The following is a 14,833-nucleotide window of genomic DNA, read 5'->3' on the forward strand; positions in this document are numbered from 1 at the left end:
CAGTCTGACAAAAATCTCTCTCAGACTGAAGGTTTCACAGAATTTACGATCCCATCAAGTTTTTAAAAAGTGTAACATTGTGTGCAGTTAATTTGAGAAGTTCAACATGAAACAAGGGGTACATTACTTTTAATTATTCTAAACCTTGTAAAACATAATATTGATTTAATTAGCACATTAACTCATTTTTCAGCTTTGTTTTTTTTTTGTAATTCTTGATTCAGTATAAAATCTATTTATTCAAGAGCAACAAATTTTGTTTGCTAGTAATTTATTTGGCAATTTTTTTCACAAGTTCAACTGTAATTGTACCAGCCAGTGGTAAAGGGTCTTTAAGGCAAATTGCATTTAGAAACATTTTTTCTCTAGATATTAGGTAGGTAATGGTTGATTCATTGTTAATTGTTACACAGTCCTTAGTTAATGCATGTATATGACTACAGTCAAACCTTGTTATCTTGAACTCGATGGGACAGAGAAAAAACTTTGAGATATCCGAGGATTCAAGATATCCAGGGTAAAATACTTAAAGAATAAGAGGTTGGGACTTCTAAATCACTTTGACATATCCACGGTATTCGATATATCGGTGTTCGAGATGCTGAAGTTCAACTGTACTTTACTTTAAATTCTTTTACTTTTTAATGATTTTTTTTTACCTAATCCTATACTGAACTGTACCACTATACTGTATTATATTCAATGGAAAATGAAACAGAAGATACAGATCAGTTGGTCTTAATTAAGATTAATTACTGAGTTACATATAATTATGAATTTGGGTTATATCTTTAGTTTGTTATTCCTAAACACCTGTGTTATTTTACAGAAATGGAAGGTTATGGTATGCGACCTCCTTATAATGAAGGCGTTCACCCAGGACAGATGAGGCAGCCCCGTCCCCATGGCCCAATGATGCCAGAAATGTACTCCCCCAAACAATCCCAACAGATGTCACCTGGCCAGCTGCCCAGTATCAGGCCTGGACAAGTATGTCTTGTACCTTTATTGTAAAGCATGAATTGTACAGCAGTCAATTTTTCATCTGCATGACAAAAAAAATACATAATAAATCTTATCTTTTGAGAGGGCTTGTAAAAATTTAATGATTGCTTACCGGTAATTAAGACTTGTATAAAGGGTTTTTCATTTGCTTATTTAACGAGGTTCGCACCTGAGCTTTTGAGCAGATTTTTGTCTTAACCTATATTTAAAAAATTCTGCATAATGTTTTAGTTCTTACAATAAATTTGGATTCTACAATACCAATTAAACGATATTCAGTTAAAACTCCATGATTAAGTTCCATATCAAAAGCATTAAGAGAGGAACTATATCTTGTGGCGGATGGATTTTTAGAAGAAAATGATCGCTTTTTTCTCTTTCGAAGTCTTTGAAATATGTTAAGTTTGGATTCCTATTTTTCCATGCAGCCTGCACACAGAGTTATTCTGTGCCGTGAACTGTTTCATGCTGGTCCTAAATTATATATTAAATAAACTATCATGAATTTTATCATCATATTTAATAAATATAGCAAATATATTGCAAAAATACAGAAAAAAAATAGCCCTAACTTTTGCTTAAAATTGGCACTATTTTAGTATTATCTAAAAATTAACATCACAGGCCCCCACTTTTTATTTTATTTTCTGAATATATAAGATATTTTTAACCATTCTACTTAAATTCAGTAAAATGTCATTACTTTCAAATGATTTTATTGCTTGTTAAAATTTTTAATGCCAGAAAAATGATATTTTTGAGTGCAAAAAGGTCAAATAATTAAACATGCGAAGTAATTTAAAAATTTTTTGTTGTCACAAATTTTAATGTATCTATTCAAAATGAAATAAGACTGTGTTTGTTCCCATAATTTATTTGAATAAAAAAATATTGGAAGGAAAACTTTAAAAATTGAATCATGTGTATGATGTATTTACAGTGCAAAAAGGTCAAACTAAATGCCCTGTAGCGCCAAAAGAAGCGCATTGACCCCCATTTTTTGTTTTCATTTTTAATTAAGCTATGTGTGTAGATTCTAAAAATATACTTGATAAAAAAATCTCATTACTTTTGACGACAGGATCCAACCTCCTTAAGTTATTTTTCCTTTCACTCTTGAGTCAGTAAGTTTGAATAAAAATTTGTGCAAGTGTTCTTCAACATGTTTATAAAGATCTTTTTTTTAAATTCATTACTGTTTCTTGAATTTTTGACTGCACTTAGAGTGCAGATGTAACAAAAATCAACACTGCAAGTAAATTCCCCTAAATACAGTAATTCAATCCTATTAAAGATATTTTTTCATATTTTTTATAATAGTCACTTTAAAATATCAAATGTTTACAGAATCCATTAGCTGGCCATGATCCAAGATTCCCTAACATAATGGAACGCTTCCCTGTCCCGGGTCAGCAAGTGCCCCCTAATCAGCAGGGAGCCCAACAGGTGCCCAGTATGCCAGGTCAGGGTCAGGCCTATAAATCTTACCCCTCAGAGTCCGGAGAACAGAACAGGATGACCCAAGGTACGAAAGAACAGAGGAAGCTTGAACAAGAGAGAGAGGATGGAAAAACAACAGAGAACAAAGAGGAAAAGAAAGAATCCGAGGATGAGAAACAGCTTAATGACACTGACCTTATAGATCTCTTAGGTAACTATTCACAGAACCATATTGTATCAGTAGGTGCTAAATGAAACAGACATCAGTGGTGTCTAAGGTAGGTACTGTACTCAGTGAACCCAATGTCATTGTTGATATTCCATGTAGGTGCTTAATCTTTCAGACAGGTAGTCAGTTTATCTCTTAGGTTTGTTCTTATTCAAACTTGTATGCTTTAGGTACATTTACCATCAAGGTGCATGAGTTTGTTATATGATTCAAATTTGCTTCAATCTAACAAGTATAGTTTTGAAAATATTTATCTATATTTAAATTATGGTAACTTAAGTTTGTATTTATTTATATAAACAAGGGATGTGAAAGGTTTTTAAGTTGTTTTTTTTCTTCCAAACAGGTTCTGATGGAACATTTGACATTATCAAATTTGTGGACACAGACACTGAACTGAATCTTGATGAAAACAAGAGCATCTTCGATGATCTGGATGAAGTTGAAAATGGTGCCATGGAAAAAGCAGACAATAAGGAAGATATGAAAATAGCCAAAGACAAAATGGACTCTGAACTGGAGACATCAAAATCAGGAGCTGGAATCCCAGATTTCCAATCAAAGTTTTTAGAGTTCAGTCAGAAGAAAAATGAGGAAAGGAAGATTGGGACAGAGGGAGGTAGTCAGATGAGTGAGATGGATAAAAAGGACCAACAAAATATCAGTCAGATTGCTGCCCTCCTACAACAACAGAGCTCCGAACACATGCCACCAACCCTGGAACGTAGAGACTCTGTCAAGTCTGACACTTCAGCTCCAGGTAAAGACCAGCTACCCAGAACTCCTGGCTCAGGACCTTTAACTCCATCTGGAATTCAGCCTGGTGTTGATCAGAATGCTGCTTATCCAGGAATGGCATCCAGAGGGCCGTATGCAGCAGGAATGCACTCTCCTCTGCATCAGGTGCCTCAACCCTCACCTGGCTCCAGCTATCCCCCAGGTCAAGGACCACCAACTCCTGGCCTACCCTCTCCAAAAGTAATGCCATCACCAAGAAGTAACATACCATCACCTAGGACACCAACTGTTCAATCACCATTCAATCCAATGAACAGTCAACAGTCTCCATTTCCACAGACTCAATCTCCTTTCTCTCCAACAGTGTCGTCTGCTCCACAGTCACCTTATGCTGGCTCTAAACCACAGCCACCCTTTTCTCTTCCTGTTGGAAGCACCAGTCAGACAGGATACTCCACTGTGGAAGGTGGCACTCCTGCTCAAAGTCCAGGTCAAAGGTCACCAAGGGGAACCATTACCCCAACAAACCAGTACATGCAAGGTACTTATGGTCAGCCCATGATGCAAGGACCTCCAAGAGGAACTACTCTAACTCCCACACCCAACAGTATTATGTATGGAGGACAATCAGGTGTCCCACAGCATGGCTTGAGAAATCCAGGTCCTGCTTCTATGAGTGGAAGTAGACCACCTTTCTCAGGAGCATCCAGTCATCCAATGGGACATGGAATGGAGACCCCCACTTCACAGATGCATCCTATGGATCCATCTGCTGTGCCTCACATGGCTACTTCCCAAGCACCTCATGGATCAGAAGTGCAGGGTCACCCACCAACCACTCAGACCACAGCTTCAATGCCTCCTTATGGAATGCCAGGGCAGAGAATGCCAGGCGTGAGGCCACAAATGGGGGGAATGACATTACCTGTCACAACATCTTCCCCAGGATCACAGGGAAATGTACGACCTCAGCTACTTCAGGAACAACCGCTCTTGATACAGGATTTGTTGGAACAGGTAAAACATATTAAATATTCAGCAGATTATTCAGATGTGGCACTTATCGCACATTTCAAAAATTGCACTATTTTACATGGATATTTCTGTTTTGTTATTTCTAATCTGGAACTTCATGCACCACATCATCAAATAAACTAAATTTGTATCTGCAGACACATATATTTTTTGAGATAACATCCTCATATTTTAGTATGAAGAGGGTAACGAGAAGATTAAGCTGAAACAAGTATGTTTTGTATAGGCCATTAAGTATAATTCATTTAGAATGGGATTTTCCCCTAGAAATAATCTTAATCCATAGCTTCCTGGAAGTACTGAAGGTCAATATACTATGTTATCAGTTATGTATGCTTCATTTAAGGAGAAGCAGGAACAGCAAAGGCAGGCCCAGCAACAAGCAATGGGAATAATGCAGCGGCCCCCACCTGAGGGAATGATGGGTCAACCACCTAGACCGGGAATGCCCATGGGACAATTCCGTCCCCGTATGGAGGGAATGAGGTAAGAGAATGGATGCTTGAACAATTTTTAGTAGGAATTAATCTTATGGTGAATATTTTTTATACGGTGTATATAAGAGTAAATGTCTGATTTATATTTTACTTCATTTGTAGGCACCCTGGGGACCCAAACTGGAATCAAAATGTGCAGAGGCCTTACGGACAACCAGAGATCCCCCCAGGTCAACCACCATTTGTACGAATGCCAGGACAACAGATGCCTCCTAGGATGCCTGGTCCTTATGGGGGTCAGCCCCCTGGTATGGGCCCCATGGGAATTCATCCTCCTCAACAACCACCCCCTCAACCCCCAATGACAGGTCAGTATTTAATTAAGTACATGGATTTAGTGTCCTCTTACAGTATTGAATATATGAAACTACAATGTACATGTATGTCAGTGTTTCAGACTTGCAGAGAAGCAATTTACTGTTACTCTAGATGTACTTTTATCTGCATAGGATTAATTTACTTTATGTTCACAGTCACAAATTTTCCACGGAAATTTGTCACAGCGTACTTAAAGTTCTTTTAAGGTAGAACCTATGTCGGAAAGTCTTTGTCACAAGATTTTCAAACTTTTCAAAATGATAAATTAGCACTCGCTTATCAATCAGTTAAAAATATATAGTATGTTTCCTTGTTATTAAATGAAGTGCAGCCTGTGCAACTTGGAATGATAATTTTACACTGCGACTACATATTTTCAGCCATTTTTAGGGGTACTGGTCGTAAAGAGAATATAGAAAATCTCAACAATACTTCTTCAAACATCATCGTTTATAGACTTTATTAACTGAACTGTATTAAGCAATATTATTCAATACTAAATTTTGTTTTATTCAATTGACATAAAAGATTAAGTCCACATTTCAACGAATATAGGCAAATGTGCTCAATATTTTTTTAGTCAATTTGGCACCTAAATTTGTAAATATTTTTCAAAAGTCTTTGTCAGAATGTTTTCAATCTTTAATATGATGAAGAACGTACCCAAATGATTACAAAAAGTGATTAAAATATATACTTTTCACCGCAAACGAATGAGAGACACTCTATTTATCAAACTTCTTTTGTTGACCTTTTTGCACTAGCACAGGATTTAATTATCAAATGACTGTTTTGGGGTAACGTTCAGAATTACAATGTGAATATTCATCAAAAATGTAATTTTTTTTATTAGGTCACCTGAGTCACTCAGGTGACCTATTGCTATCTGTTTTCGTCCGTCGTCGTCCATCGTCAGTCGCCTGTCGGTCGTAAACTTTTGAACATTTTCAGCTTCTTCTCTTGAACCACTGAACCAATTTCAACCAATTTTGGCATATAGCATCAATGGGTGAAAGGGTACAAAAATTGTGAATTTCATGGTCCCTGCCCCCCTGGGGCCTGAGGGGTGGGGCTAAAACCATCAAAATTAGTGCTATCTTTAAAAATCTTCTTCTTAACTCCTGGACATCAAGCAGTCAAACTGTTGGCATGATTGTAATAAGCATTGAGCCCTCTACCAAAATTGTGAAATTCATGGCCCCAGGGTCAGGGGTTCTGGTGCTAGGGCGGGGCTAGATAGATCATATAGTGAAAGTGTATTATTTCTTTGAAAATCTTCTTCTCTACTCCTGGGTATTATTGAAACAAATTAAATACATAGTTATGATAAGCAAGGGTGACTCTACCAAAATTGTGAAATTCATAGCCCCAGGGTCAGGGGTTCTGGGCTAGGGTGGGGCTATATAGATCATATAGTGAAAGTGCATTATTTCTTTGAAAATCTTCTTCTCTACTCCTGGGTATTATTTAAACAAATGAAATACATAGTTATGATAAGCAAGGATGCCTCTTCCAAAGTTGTGAAATTCATGGCCCAGGGATCAGGGGTTCTGGTGTTAGGGTGGGGCTATATAGATCCTATAGTGAAGGTGAATTATTTCTTTGAAAATCTTCTTCTCTGCCCCTGGGTATTATTTAAACAAATTAAATACATAGTTATGATAAGCAAGAGTGACTCTACCAAAATTGTGAAATTCATAGCCCCAGGGTCAGGGGTTCTGGTGATAGGGGGGGGGGGGGCTATATAGATCATATATGAAAGTGCATTATTTCTTTGAAAATCTTCTTCTCTACCCCTGGGTATTATTTAAACAAATTAAATACATAGTTATGATAAGCAAGGATGCCTCTTCCAAAATTGTGAAATTCATGGCCCAGGGATCAGGGATTCTGGTGTTAGGGTGGGGCTATATAGATCCTATAGTGAAGGTGAATTATTTCTTTGAAAATCTTCTTCTCTGCCCCTGGGTATTATTTAAACAAATTAAATACATAGTTATGATAAGCAAGAGTGACTCTACCAAAATTGTGAAATTCATAGCCCCAGGGTCAGGGGTTCTGGTGGTGGTGGGGGGGGGGGGGGGGGGGCTATATAGATCATATATGAAAGTGCATTATTTCTTTGGAAATATTCTTTTCTGCTCCTGGGTATTATTTAAACAAATTAAATACATAGTTATGATAAGCAAGAGTGACTCTACCAGAATTGTGAAATTCTTGCCCAAGGGTCAGGGGTTCTGGTGCTAGGGTGGAGCTATATAGATCATATAGTGAAAGTGCATTATTTCTTTGAAAATCTTCTTCTCTACTCCTGGGTATTATTTAAACAAATTAAATACATAGTTATGATAAGCAAGTATGCCTCTTCCAAAATTGTGAAATTCATGGCCCAGTAATCAGGGGTTCTGGTGTTAGGATGGGGCTATAGAGATCCTATAGTGAAGGTGAATTATTTCTTTGAAAATCTTCTTCTCTGCCCCTGAGTATTATTTACACAATTTAAATACATAGTTATGATAAGCAAGGATGCCTCTACCAAAATTATGAAATTCATAGCCTCAGGGTCAAGGGTTCTGGTGAAAAAAGGGGGGGGGGGGCTCTGTTGATTATATAGTGAAAAAGCAAAATTTCTTTGAAAATATTCTTTTCTGTTCCTGGTTAAAAAGCAAAGAAGCTAAGTGTATAGTTATGATGAGCAAGAGTGCTTCTTCCAGAGTAGTGAATTGCATGACCCCTGGGTCAGATGTGCTGGTGTAAGGGTGGGGCTCTTGATAATATAGTGAAAATGCATTAATTCTATTAAATAGTCCTGTCTACTCTTAGTGTTAAGCAGATAAACAAAGTGATTACTTATGATGAGCAAACTTCTGGTCCCAGGGTGAGAGGATCTGGTGTTTCTTGCTGGGGAGGGGGGGGGGGGGCTCTATTGATAATATAGTGAATCTGTAATAAAAATGCATTATTTCTTTAAAAATCTTCTCTGCACCTGGGCATATCAGAGGCAAAAAGAGTAAAAGTTTTAATAAGGAAGAGTATTTTTACCAGATTTCTGAACACCTGGACCATTTGGTCAAGTGTTCTGGTCCTGGCCAGGGCTCTATTAATTTGTATTCTACTGAGAGGAGTTATTCCCCTTTGCCATTTACTTTTGATAATTAATCACTGTAAGTAATGTACTTGAAAGGTTAATGGAACAAGCATTCTGAGAGTATTGCATTAGCAATACTAGTCCCCTACCGGCAAGTGTAATCTGGTTCCCGTAAAAATTGAAAAAGCCATAATTCAGACAAAAATTAATGAAGCGGGACGAAATGCAAACTTGATCTATAAGTGATCAAGGTAAAGCCACATACCAAAAATCAGCTCTATATCTACAAGCGTTTAGAAGAAAATTGCGGAAAACCCTTAAAAATTGAAAAAGCCGTAATTCCGTCAAAAATCAATGAAGCGGAACGAAATGCAAACTTGATCTGTAACTCATCAAGATACACTCACATACCAAAAATCAGCTCAATATCTGCAAGCGTTTAGGAAAAAAGTGCGGAAAACCAAGTGGGACAGACTGACAGACAGACAGAGGGACAGACAGACAGACGGACAGACAGACAGACAGACGGACGGACGGACAGACTCAGAGGAAACCTATAGTCCCCTCCAGTTTCACCGGTAGGGGACTAATAAGAGAATTATGCAAGAATGTTTACTGTATAATACATTAGGCATTTCATAGTTTTAATGATCAGATATACTTGTAAGTAATAGATAAATAAAAATGAAACAAAAATAACTTGTCTTTTTAAATGTTCATCAAAGACCAAGAGAAGCCAATGTAAGAGATTTTAACAAGGAATTGAAATAGTACAGAAGCACTGATAGTTTGCTATTTAATATACTGTATGGTGATAGTGATAAATGGGGAACAGATTAGAATCTAATTTATGAACTGTTAATGAATACTAGACTAATTATTTTGTTGATCCTGATCACCCTATTTTTCTTGCTTTTGGGCAACAAAGCTTCACCTTTCAGTTCATTTTATACTCTATGGATCCTCTAAATTGTTGTATTATACTCAGGTGACCGTTAAGGCCCTTGGGCCTCTTGTCTAAAAAGATAATATTTGAGGGAAACATTATTATTATACATGTACACCAACCATTATGAATAACAAATAATTACGAAAGGGAATGCACGTCATTTCATGAGAGACATTACAAAATTTACACACAACTTTTAACAGATGTTTGACTCAGATACATTTCATCAGGATGTTGTACTAGTATTTAGATTTCTTGGGATTTTTGATTGCCTTCAAAATAGTTGCATGCCATTCACATTATTACAGTTGTGTAACTTCATTACATGAGACAGTCTTGGAGAAAGTATGGGAAAAAGTAACATTAAATTAATTATGACGTCATAATGGATTTAGCACCAAAAAAGACAGTCTAAACTCATTTACTTGATATGACGTCATACGATGTAGGTTCTACGTTAAGACATTCAAAGTCCATCAAGAAAATCCATGTAATTTTCTACCCACTGACTGAACAGAAATTGTGACCCCACAGAATTATGACCCTGTGGAAAAAAGTATATTTACAGTATCTAATTCCTTACTATTACATATATCTTAGAGATGAGAATATGTTTCTTCGATGTATTTTACACAGTGCTTTTTGAAGATTTTAAAATCGAAGACCGTTTTTCTTGGCATTTATGCCTACAGTGAATGATTTGATATCTAATGTCGGGAATTTACAGCTTTAATGGTCCTGATTTATTGTAACTATTTTTTTAAAAGGAGAGTTGACTCCTGAACTAGAACGGCAGCAACAACAATATGAGGATTGGCTTATGAGGCATGGAAATTATATAGAGATGCAAGTCAAGGCATTGGAACAGCAAATTGGAAAGTGCAAGCGAACCAAAAAGGCAATTAATGCTAGAAACCGACAAGTATGTATTCTTCTAATATTTTTGTGTTTCCATATTGTTCTAAATGTAGAATGAATGTTAACTTTCATTTTATTTCACATCTAAGTAAGCAGTATTTATAGATGCTTCAAACCATAGTATGTAGATGTTAAAGTTAATGATAACCATGGTGAGGATGTTTTTTGGATTTATTTAGGCCAAGAAGTCTGGAAGGGAACCCTCACCAAATGATGCCACTGAATTAGAGAGAGTGACACAGGAGCAGGCAGTCCTTCAGAAACAATTAGAAGGACTCCGCAAGCAGTCCAAACAGCACCAGATACAGACCACAGATTACCGTACAAAGAAAAGGGTAAGGGAAAAGTTGTCAAGCAATTTATACAAGAGTAAGTGTGTGAGGAAGGTTATTTACATGTTAACTTTTCCAGATATGTACATAGAGAATTTCTTTACAGCTCTAGAAGTGTGCTTTAAAGATTCATGTTTTGGTGATTCAATCGAAATATCCTATTCTTTTTGTAGGAACGATATGGCCAAGACTGGGCTTTCAGTCAGATTCCCCCCACAACAGGTCCTGCCATCATACCTATTCCTACAGGAGGATTACAGCCTAGAATCCCAGGCCAGCAGGGCTCTGCTCGCCTGACAGCCTCGGCCAGGCAGGCTTATGATGAGTACATGCAGGATCGACTCCGACAGTCACAGCAGATGCCTGCGACAGCTCCTCGTCCACAACACACTGTGGTAGAAGTAAGTCATTATTTATCACTTTGTACATTTGAGGTGATGTGATTGTTAACAAAGGTGGCAGGATTTTGTCTGAGAAAAAAAAATTCTTCAGAAAAAATATTTTTAAAAATCGTAAGAATGATTTTTTTTTTATGAAACTGAAATTTTTTGAACAAGTTTTGTGGACAAAATTCTTCCACTGAATATGATTCAAAAAGAATGAAATTAAATGTTTGTTTTTAATAAATCTCATCTATTATTATCACATAGTATTGCACATTTTGTGTCTGTTAAAAAAAGAAAGACATTCAGAGCATTTAACGTTTTTTTTGCTGTGAAGCAAACTGCTTAGAAGAATGACTGTAATTTTGTGCATTTGCTAAGTGAATAATTAATGAAATCACTGAATGAGAAAGCTTTCTATTAATGACTGTGGATGGTTGTGGTATATGTAGCATTTTGATGGTCTAACCAATGATAATCCAAATAGTAGATAATTCATGTCCCTACTATTCAGGATAACAAGACTAAAGTGGCAGGGCCCAAAGCTATCATACAGGTGAGATTGTCACATTTTCTCTGTAACAGGCCTCAGCATGACACACACAACAAACGCTTCAGCTAACAAATCGCTGACAACAAATAACCCCTCAACACTTTATCCTAGGATAGACCTTTTTTTATATCAGTTTATCTGTTGTTTAATATGTCATGTTGTTCTCGTAACATTTGGGGTGTCTTGGAGTATACATTGTTATCCCGTTTATTGTTTATTTTTATGTGTAATTTTGGTCAGTTTAATACAGCATCCTCCTTGAAGTAACGTTTTATAATAGTTTTTCTTCAGAATTAATCAGAATATATAGGAATGCTTTTTATGTTGTAAGTATTAAGTTACTAAGACACAATTTTCAAGGCAAAGAATGCAGACCACTAACATGAAAGGTAACGCATGAGGTCATATTCAGTCAGAGATTATGAGTCTGAAATCCTGAGATTATGAGAACCATAGATAAGTCTGAAATCCTGAGATTATGAGTACCATAGTTAAGTCTGAAATCCTGAGATTATGAGTACCATAGTTAAGTCTGAAATCCTGAGATTATGAGTACCACAGATAAGTCTGAAATCCTGAGATTATGAATACCACAGTTAAGTCTGAAATCCTGAGATTATGAATACCATAGTTAAGTCTGAAATCCTGAAATTATGAGTACCATAGTTAAGTCTGAAATCCTTAGATTAAGAGTACCACAGTTAAGTCTGAAATCCTGAGATTATGAGTACCATAGTTAAGTCTGAAATCCTTATATTAAGAGTACCATAGTTAAGTCTGAAATCCTGAGATTATGAGTACCATAGTTAGTCTGAAATCCTGAGATTATGAGTACCATAGTTAAGTCTGAAATCCTGAGATTATGAGTACCATAGATAGTGTGAGATTATGAGACATGAGTACAATAGTTAAGTCTGAAATGCTGGAGTTAAATGAGTTAGATTGGTCAAATGCTTACCAAAGTTACATTATTTAAAGACAACAAATTAAAAAACACTTGCTTGTTGTACTATAATGATTCTGTGGAAGTTCACTCCTGCATCAAGATGGAAAATAATTACCATTGAATCTGATATAAGGTATTAGAAGAGAACATGCTAGGGCAAGTCAGAGAAGCTTATGACTTGCTTGTGCAATATTAATTTTTTTTAATCATGAAAAAAACATTCCTACAGTGTATCTTGTTTAGTTTTTGAAACTAAAGAGCAAACATAAAGTAATACTTTTGTTTAAATTGTGAGTACTAAGTAATATTAAATTTCTGTAATGGATATTCTATGAGAGATACATATAATATACATAATGATTTGGTAAAATGAAGATCAGGATGTCATGAAGTGCTTGTCTACCTCGTTGTGAGGGGGATATATTTCACAGAAATAGCAGGGGAGGACAGAATGTATATACAGTACAGGCAACGCGGATCCGGTATTTTCCGCGCACCGTCGCGGTATAAACACGACGCGGGATTTGGCCAGGTGAGACAGGTAAACCGCGTTCCCTTCACGGGAAATTCATCAACTACCTGTCCCCGCCGCGGATAAATCAGCGATCAATTAGTAACGTAAACAAACGGGAGTTATCTCCCCGAACGAGAATTTGCGAAATCTCCCTGTAGTAACAAAAAATAACCAGTGTATGTTTATTTATTAAAGTATTTTCTTTTATTTTGCAACGATGAATAAAAAAGAATAAACATACTCCAAAAAAAGATTTTGTAAAGCAGAGGATATTATAAACTTTTTTGATTTATGTTTTTAAAACTATATACATGTATCAATACTTAAGCGACATCTTTTGTTTAAAATATTTATATAAGCTGTGTTATTTGAGAGTTTAGCATGAAACAAAATTAAATATTATAGGAATTATTAGTTCTAAAACGTCTTTTCAAATTATATGCAAACTGCAATAATGATATACACATGCTAAACAATAGTCAGTGCGAGTTCCGATTAACAACTTTTAACATTCCTATGAAAAAAAGGTACATCTTTATATTGTTTAAGTTTTTGTATTTTTAACAAATTTAGAACACTATAATTCATTTAATTAATTTCGATTTATTGTATAAATGTGCGAGCATTTTTTTCTGAAAGTGTCAAATTACCGGAAAGCCGTAATATTCGAAGGCAAGAGTATGCAGTAGGTGGGCACATGAACGGTTTACAAGCTATCAATAAAAAATATAATCTTTTCCTCACCTTGATATTTATTTCGTTGGTAAACGATGATTTTTTTGTTTTTATTTAATTATTTCTCCTTTACAAGTTCAATAAAAACATAGGATGTGCATGCATGGTGATGAACTCCACAGAAAAATAAAATGAAGGGGGATATTACACTTACAACACTTTTATTTTCAATAATATTCAAGGTAAAAATCAAATGCTAACGTTAACTTTAACAAACTTTGTTTCTTTGTGTATTAAGTATTAGCCGCGATCATTTCCTCTGTATAGAGATTAGCAGACCAGAGCACGAAACGCCATGCCCTGGGGGTTTCACAAGTGTGAGTTTCCTAGAGTACCTGGGGTAAATCTCTCTGAATGTGCACATCTTTGTCTAGTCATACGACACATATTAATTAATATAGTTTGAATAAAAATAAATAAATCAAATCTATTAGTTTTTATAAGTATACATATTTTGTTTACGTCCTTGTTTATACATGTACCTGTACATGTAAGTAGAATTTCAAGAGAGAGGGATAGAATGTTACGGCACGTGCATAGTTTTTCCTGACATCAGTTTATTGATTTATCAAGTCCATCGAATAAAAACAAAATATTCATGTTATAATTTAAATGAAATTTCTTGTGAATCAAATTTTGTTCAGTTTCATAGTCGATTCTGTGAATAGATAGAATTTACTGTAGCTGGTTTATAAGTTTATTGGCCAGTTATCTTTGTCTAATTCTGCCAATTTATGAAGAACACGGGAACAGTTATAGCCACCGACACTAAAACTAACTGTTTGATGAGATTGATTCCACTAGATCGCTGATGTAAGATCACGCAATCTGACAGTATTACAGGTATTTCGTAATTACAGGTATTTCGTAAGGGTATAGGCCAGTTACACAGACACCTGAAAACTTGTAGCCTAAGGGTGCAACGATAAACCGTTTGACGGTATATCGCGGTATATTTTTCCACGGTTCAATTCACGATACGCTAAACTGATATCGCGGTTCGGTTCCATCGGTCCAGAATTATCCGAATCGTTCGTTTTGTTTCCTTTTTTACAATTTCAAAATGGCTTCCGCGCAAAACGTGAGGTCACCAATATAACGCATTAACGGAAGTTAAACTCATCTCCAGCATCTTACAGACCTCAGATTTAAA

General features: G+C 35.9%; 1 protein-coding gene across 1 annotated transcript in view; it reads left to right on the forward strand.

The window, feature by feature from the left end:
• The window catches only part of LOC133191259 (histone-lysine N-methyltransferase 2C-like), a 70,688-nt gene that overhangs the window by 35,719 nt on the left and 20,136 nt on the right, over window positions 1-14,833 (forward strand). Inside the window, exons 44-53 of the mRNA XM_061327014.1 lie at window positions 830-990; window positions 2,353-2,656; window positions 3,021-4,429; window positions 4,623-4,658; window positions 4,794-4,933; window positions 5,047-5,252; window positions 10,067-10,221; window positions 10,397-10,552; window positions 10,723-10,950; window positions 11,447-11,488. Coding sequence (XP_061182998.1) covers window positions 830-990; window positions 2,353-2,656; window positions 3,021-4,429; window positions 4,623-4,658; window positions 4,794-4,933; window positions 5,047-5,252; window positions 10,067-10,221; window positions 10,397-10,552; window positions 10,723-10,950; window positions 11,447-11,488 — 2,837 coding nt within the window. The remainder of the gene's footprint in view (window positions 1-829; window positions 991-2,352; window positions 2,657-3,020; window positions 4,430-4,622; window positions 4,659-4,793; window positions 4,934-5,046; window positions 5,253-10,066; window positions 10,222-10,396; window positions 10,553-10,722; window positions 10,951-11,446; window positions 11,489-14,833) is intronic.

Source organism: Saccostrea echinata, unplaced genomic scaffold (genome assembly GCF_033153115.1).
Source record: "Saccostrea echinata isolate AGI-Se365-2 ecotype Australia unplaced genomic scaffold, CSIRO_AGI_Sech_v1 ptg000023l, whole genome shotgun sequence".
Lineage (NCBI taxonomy): Eukaryota > Metazoa > Mollusca > Bivalvia > Ostreida > Ostreidae > Saccostrea > Saccostrea echinata.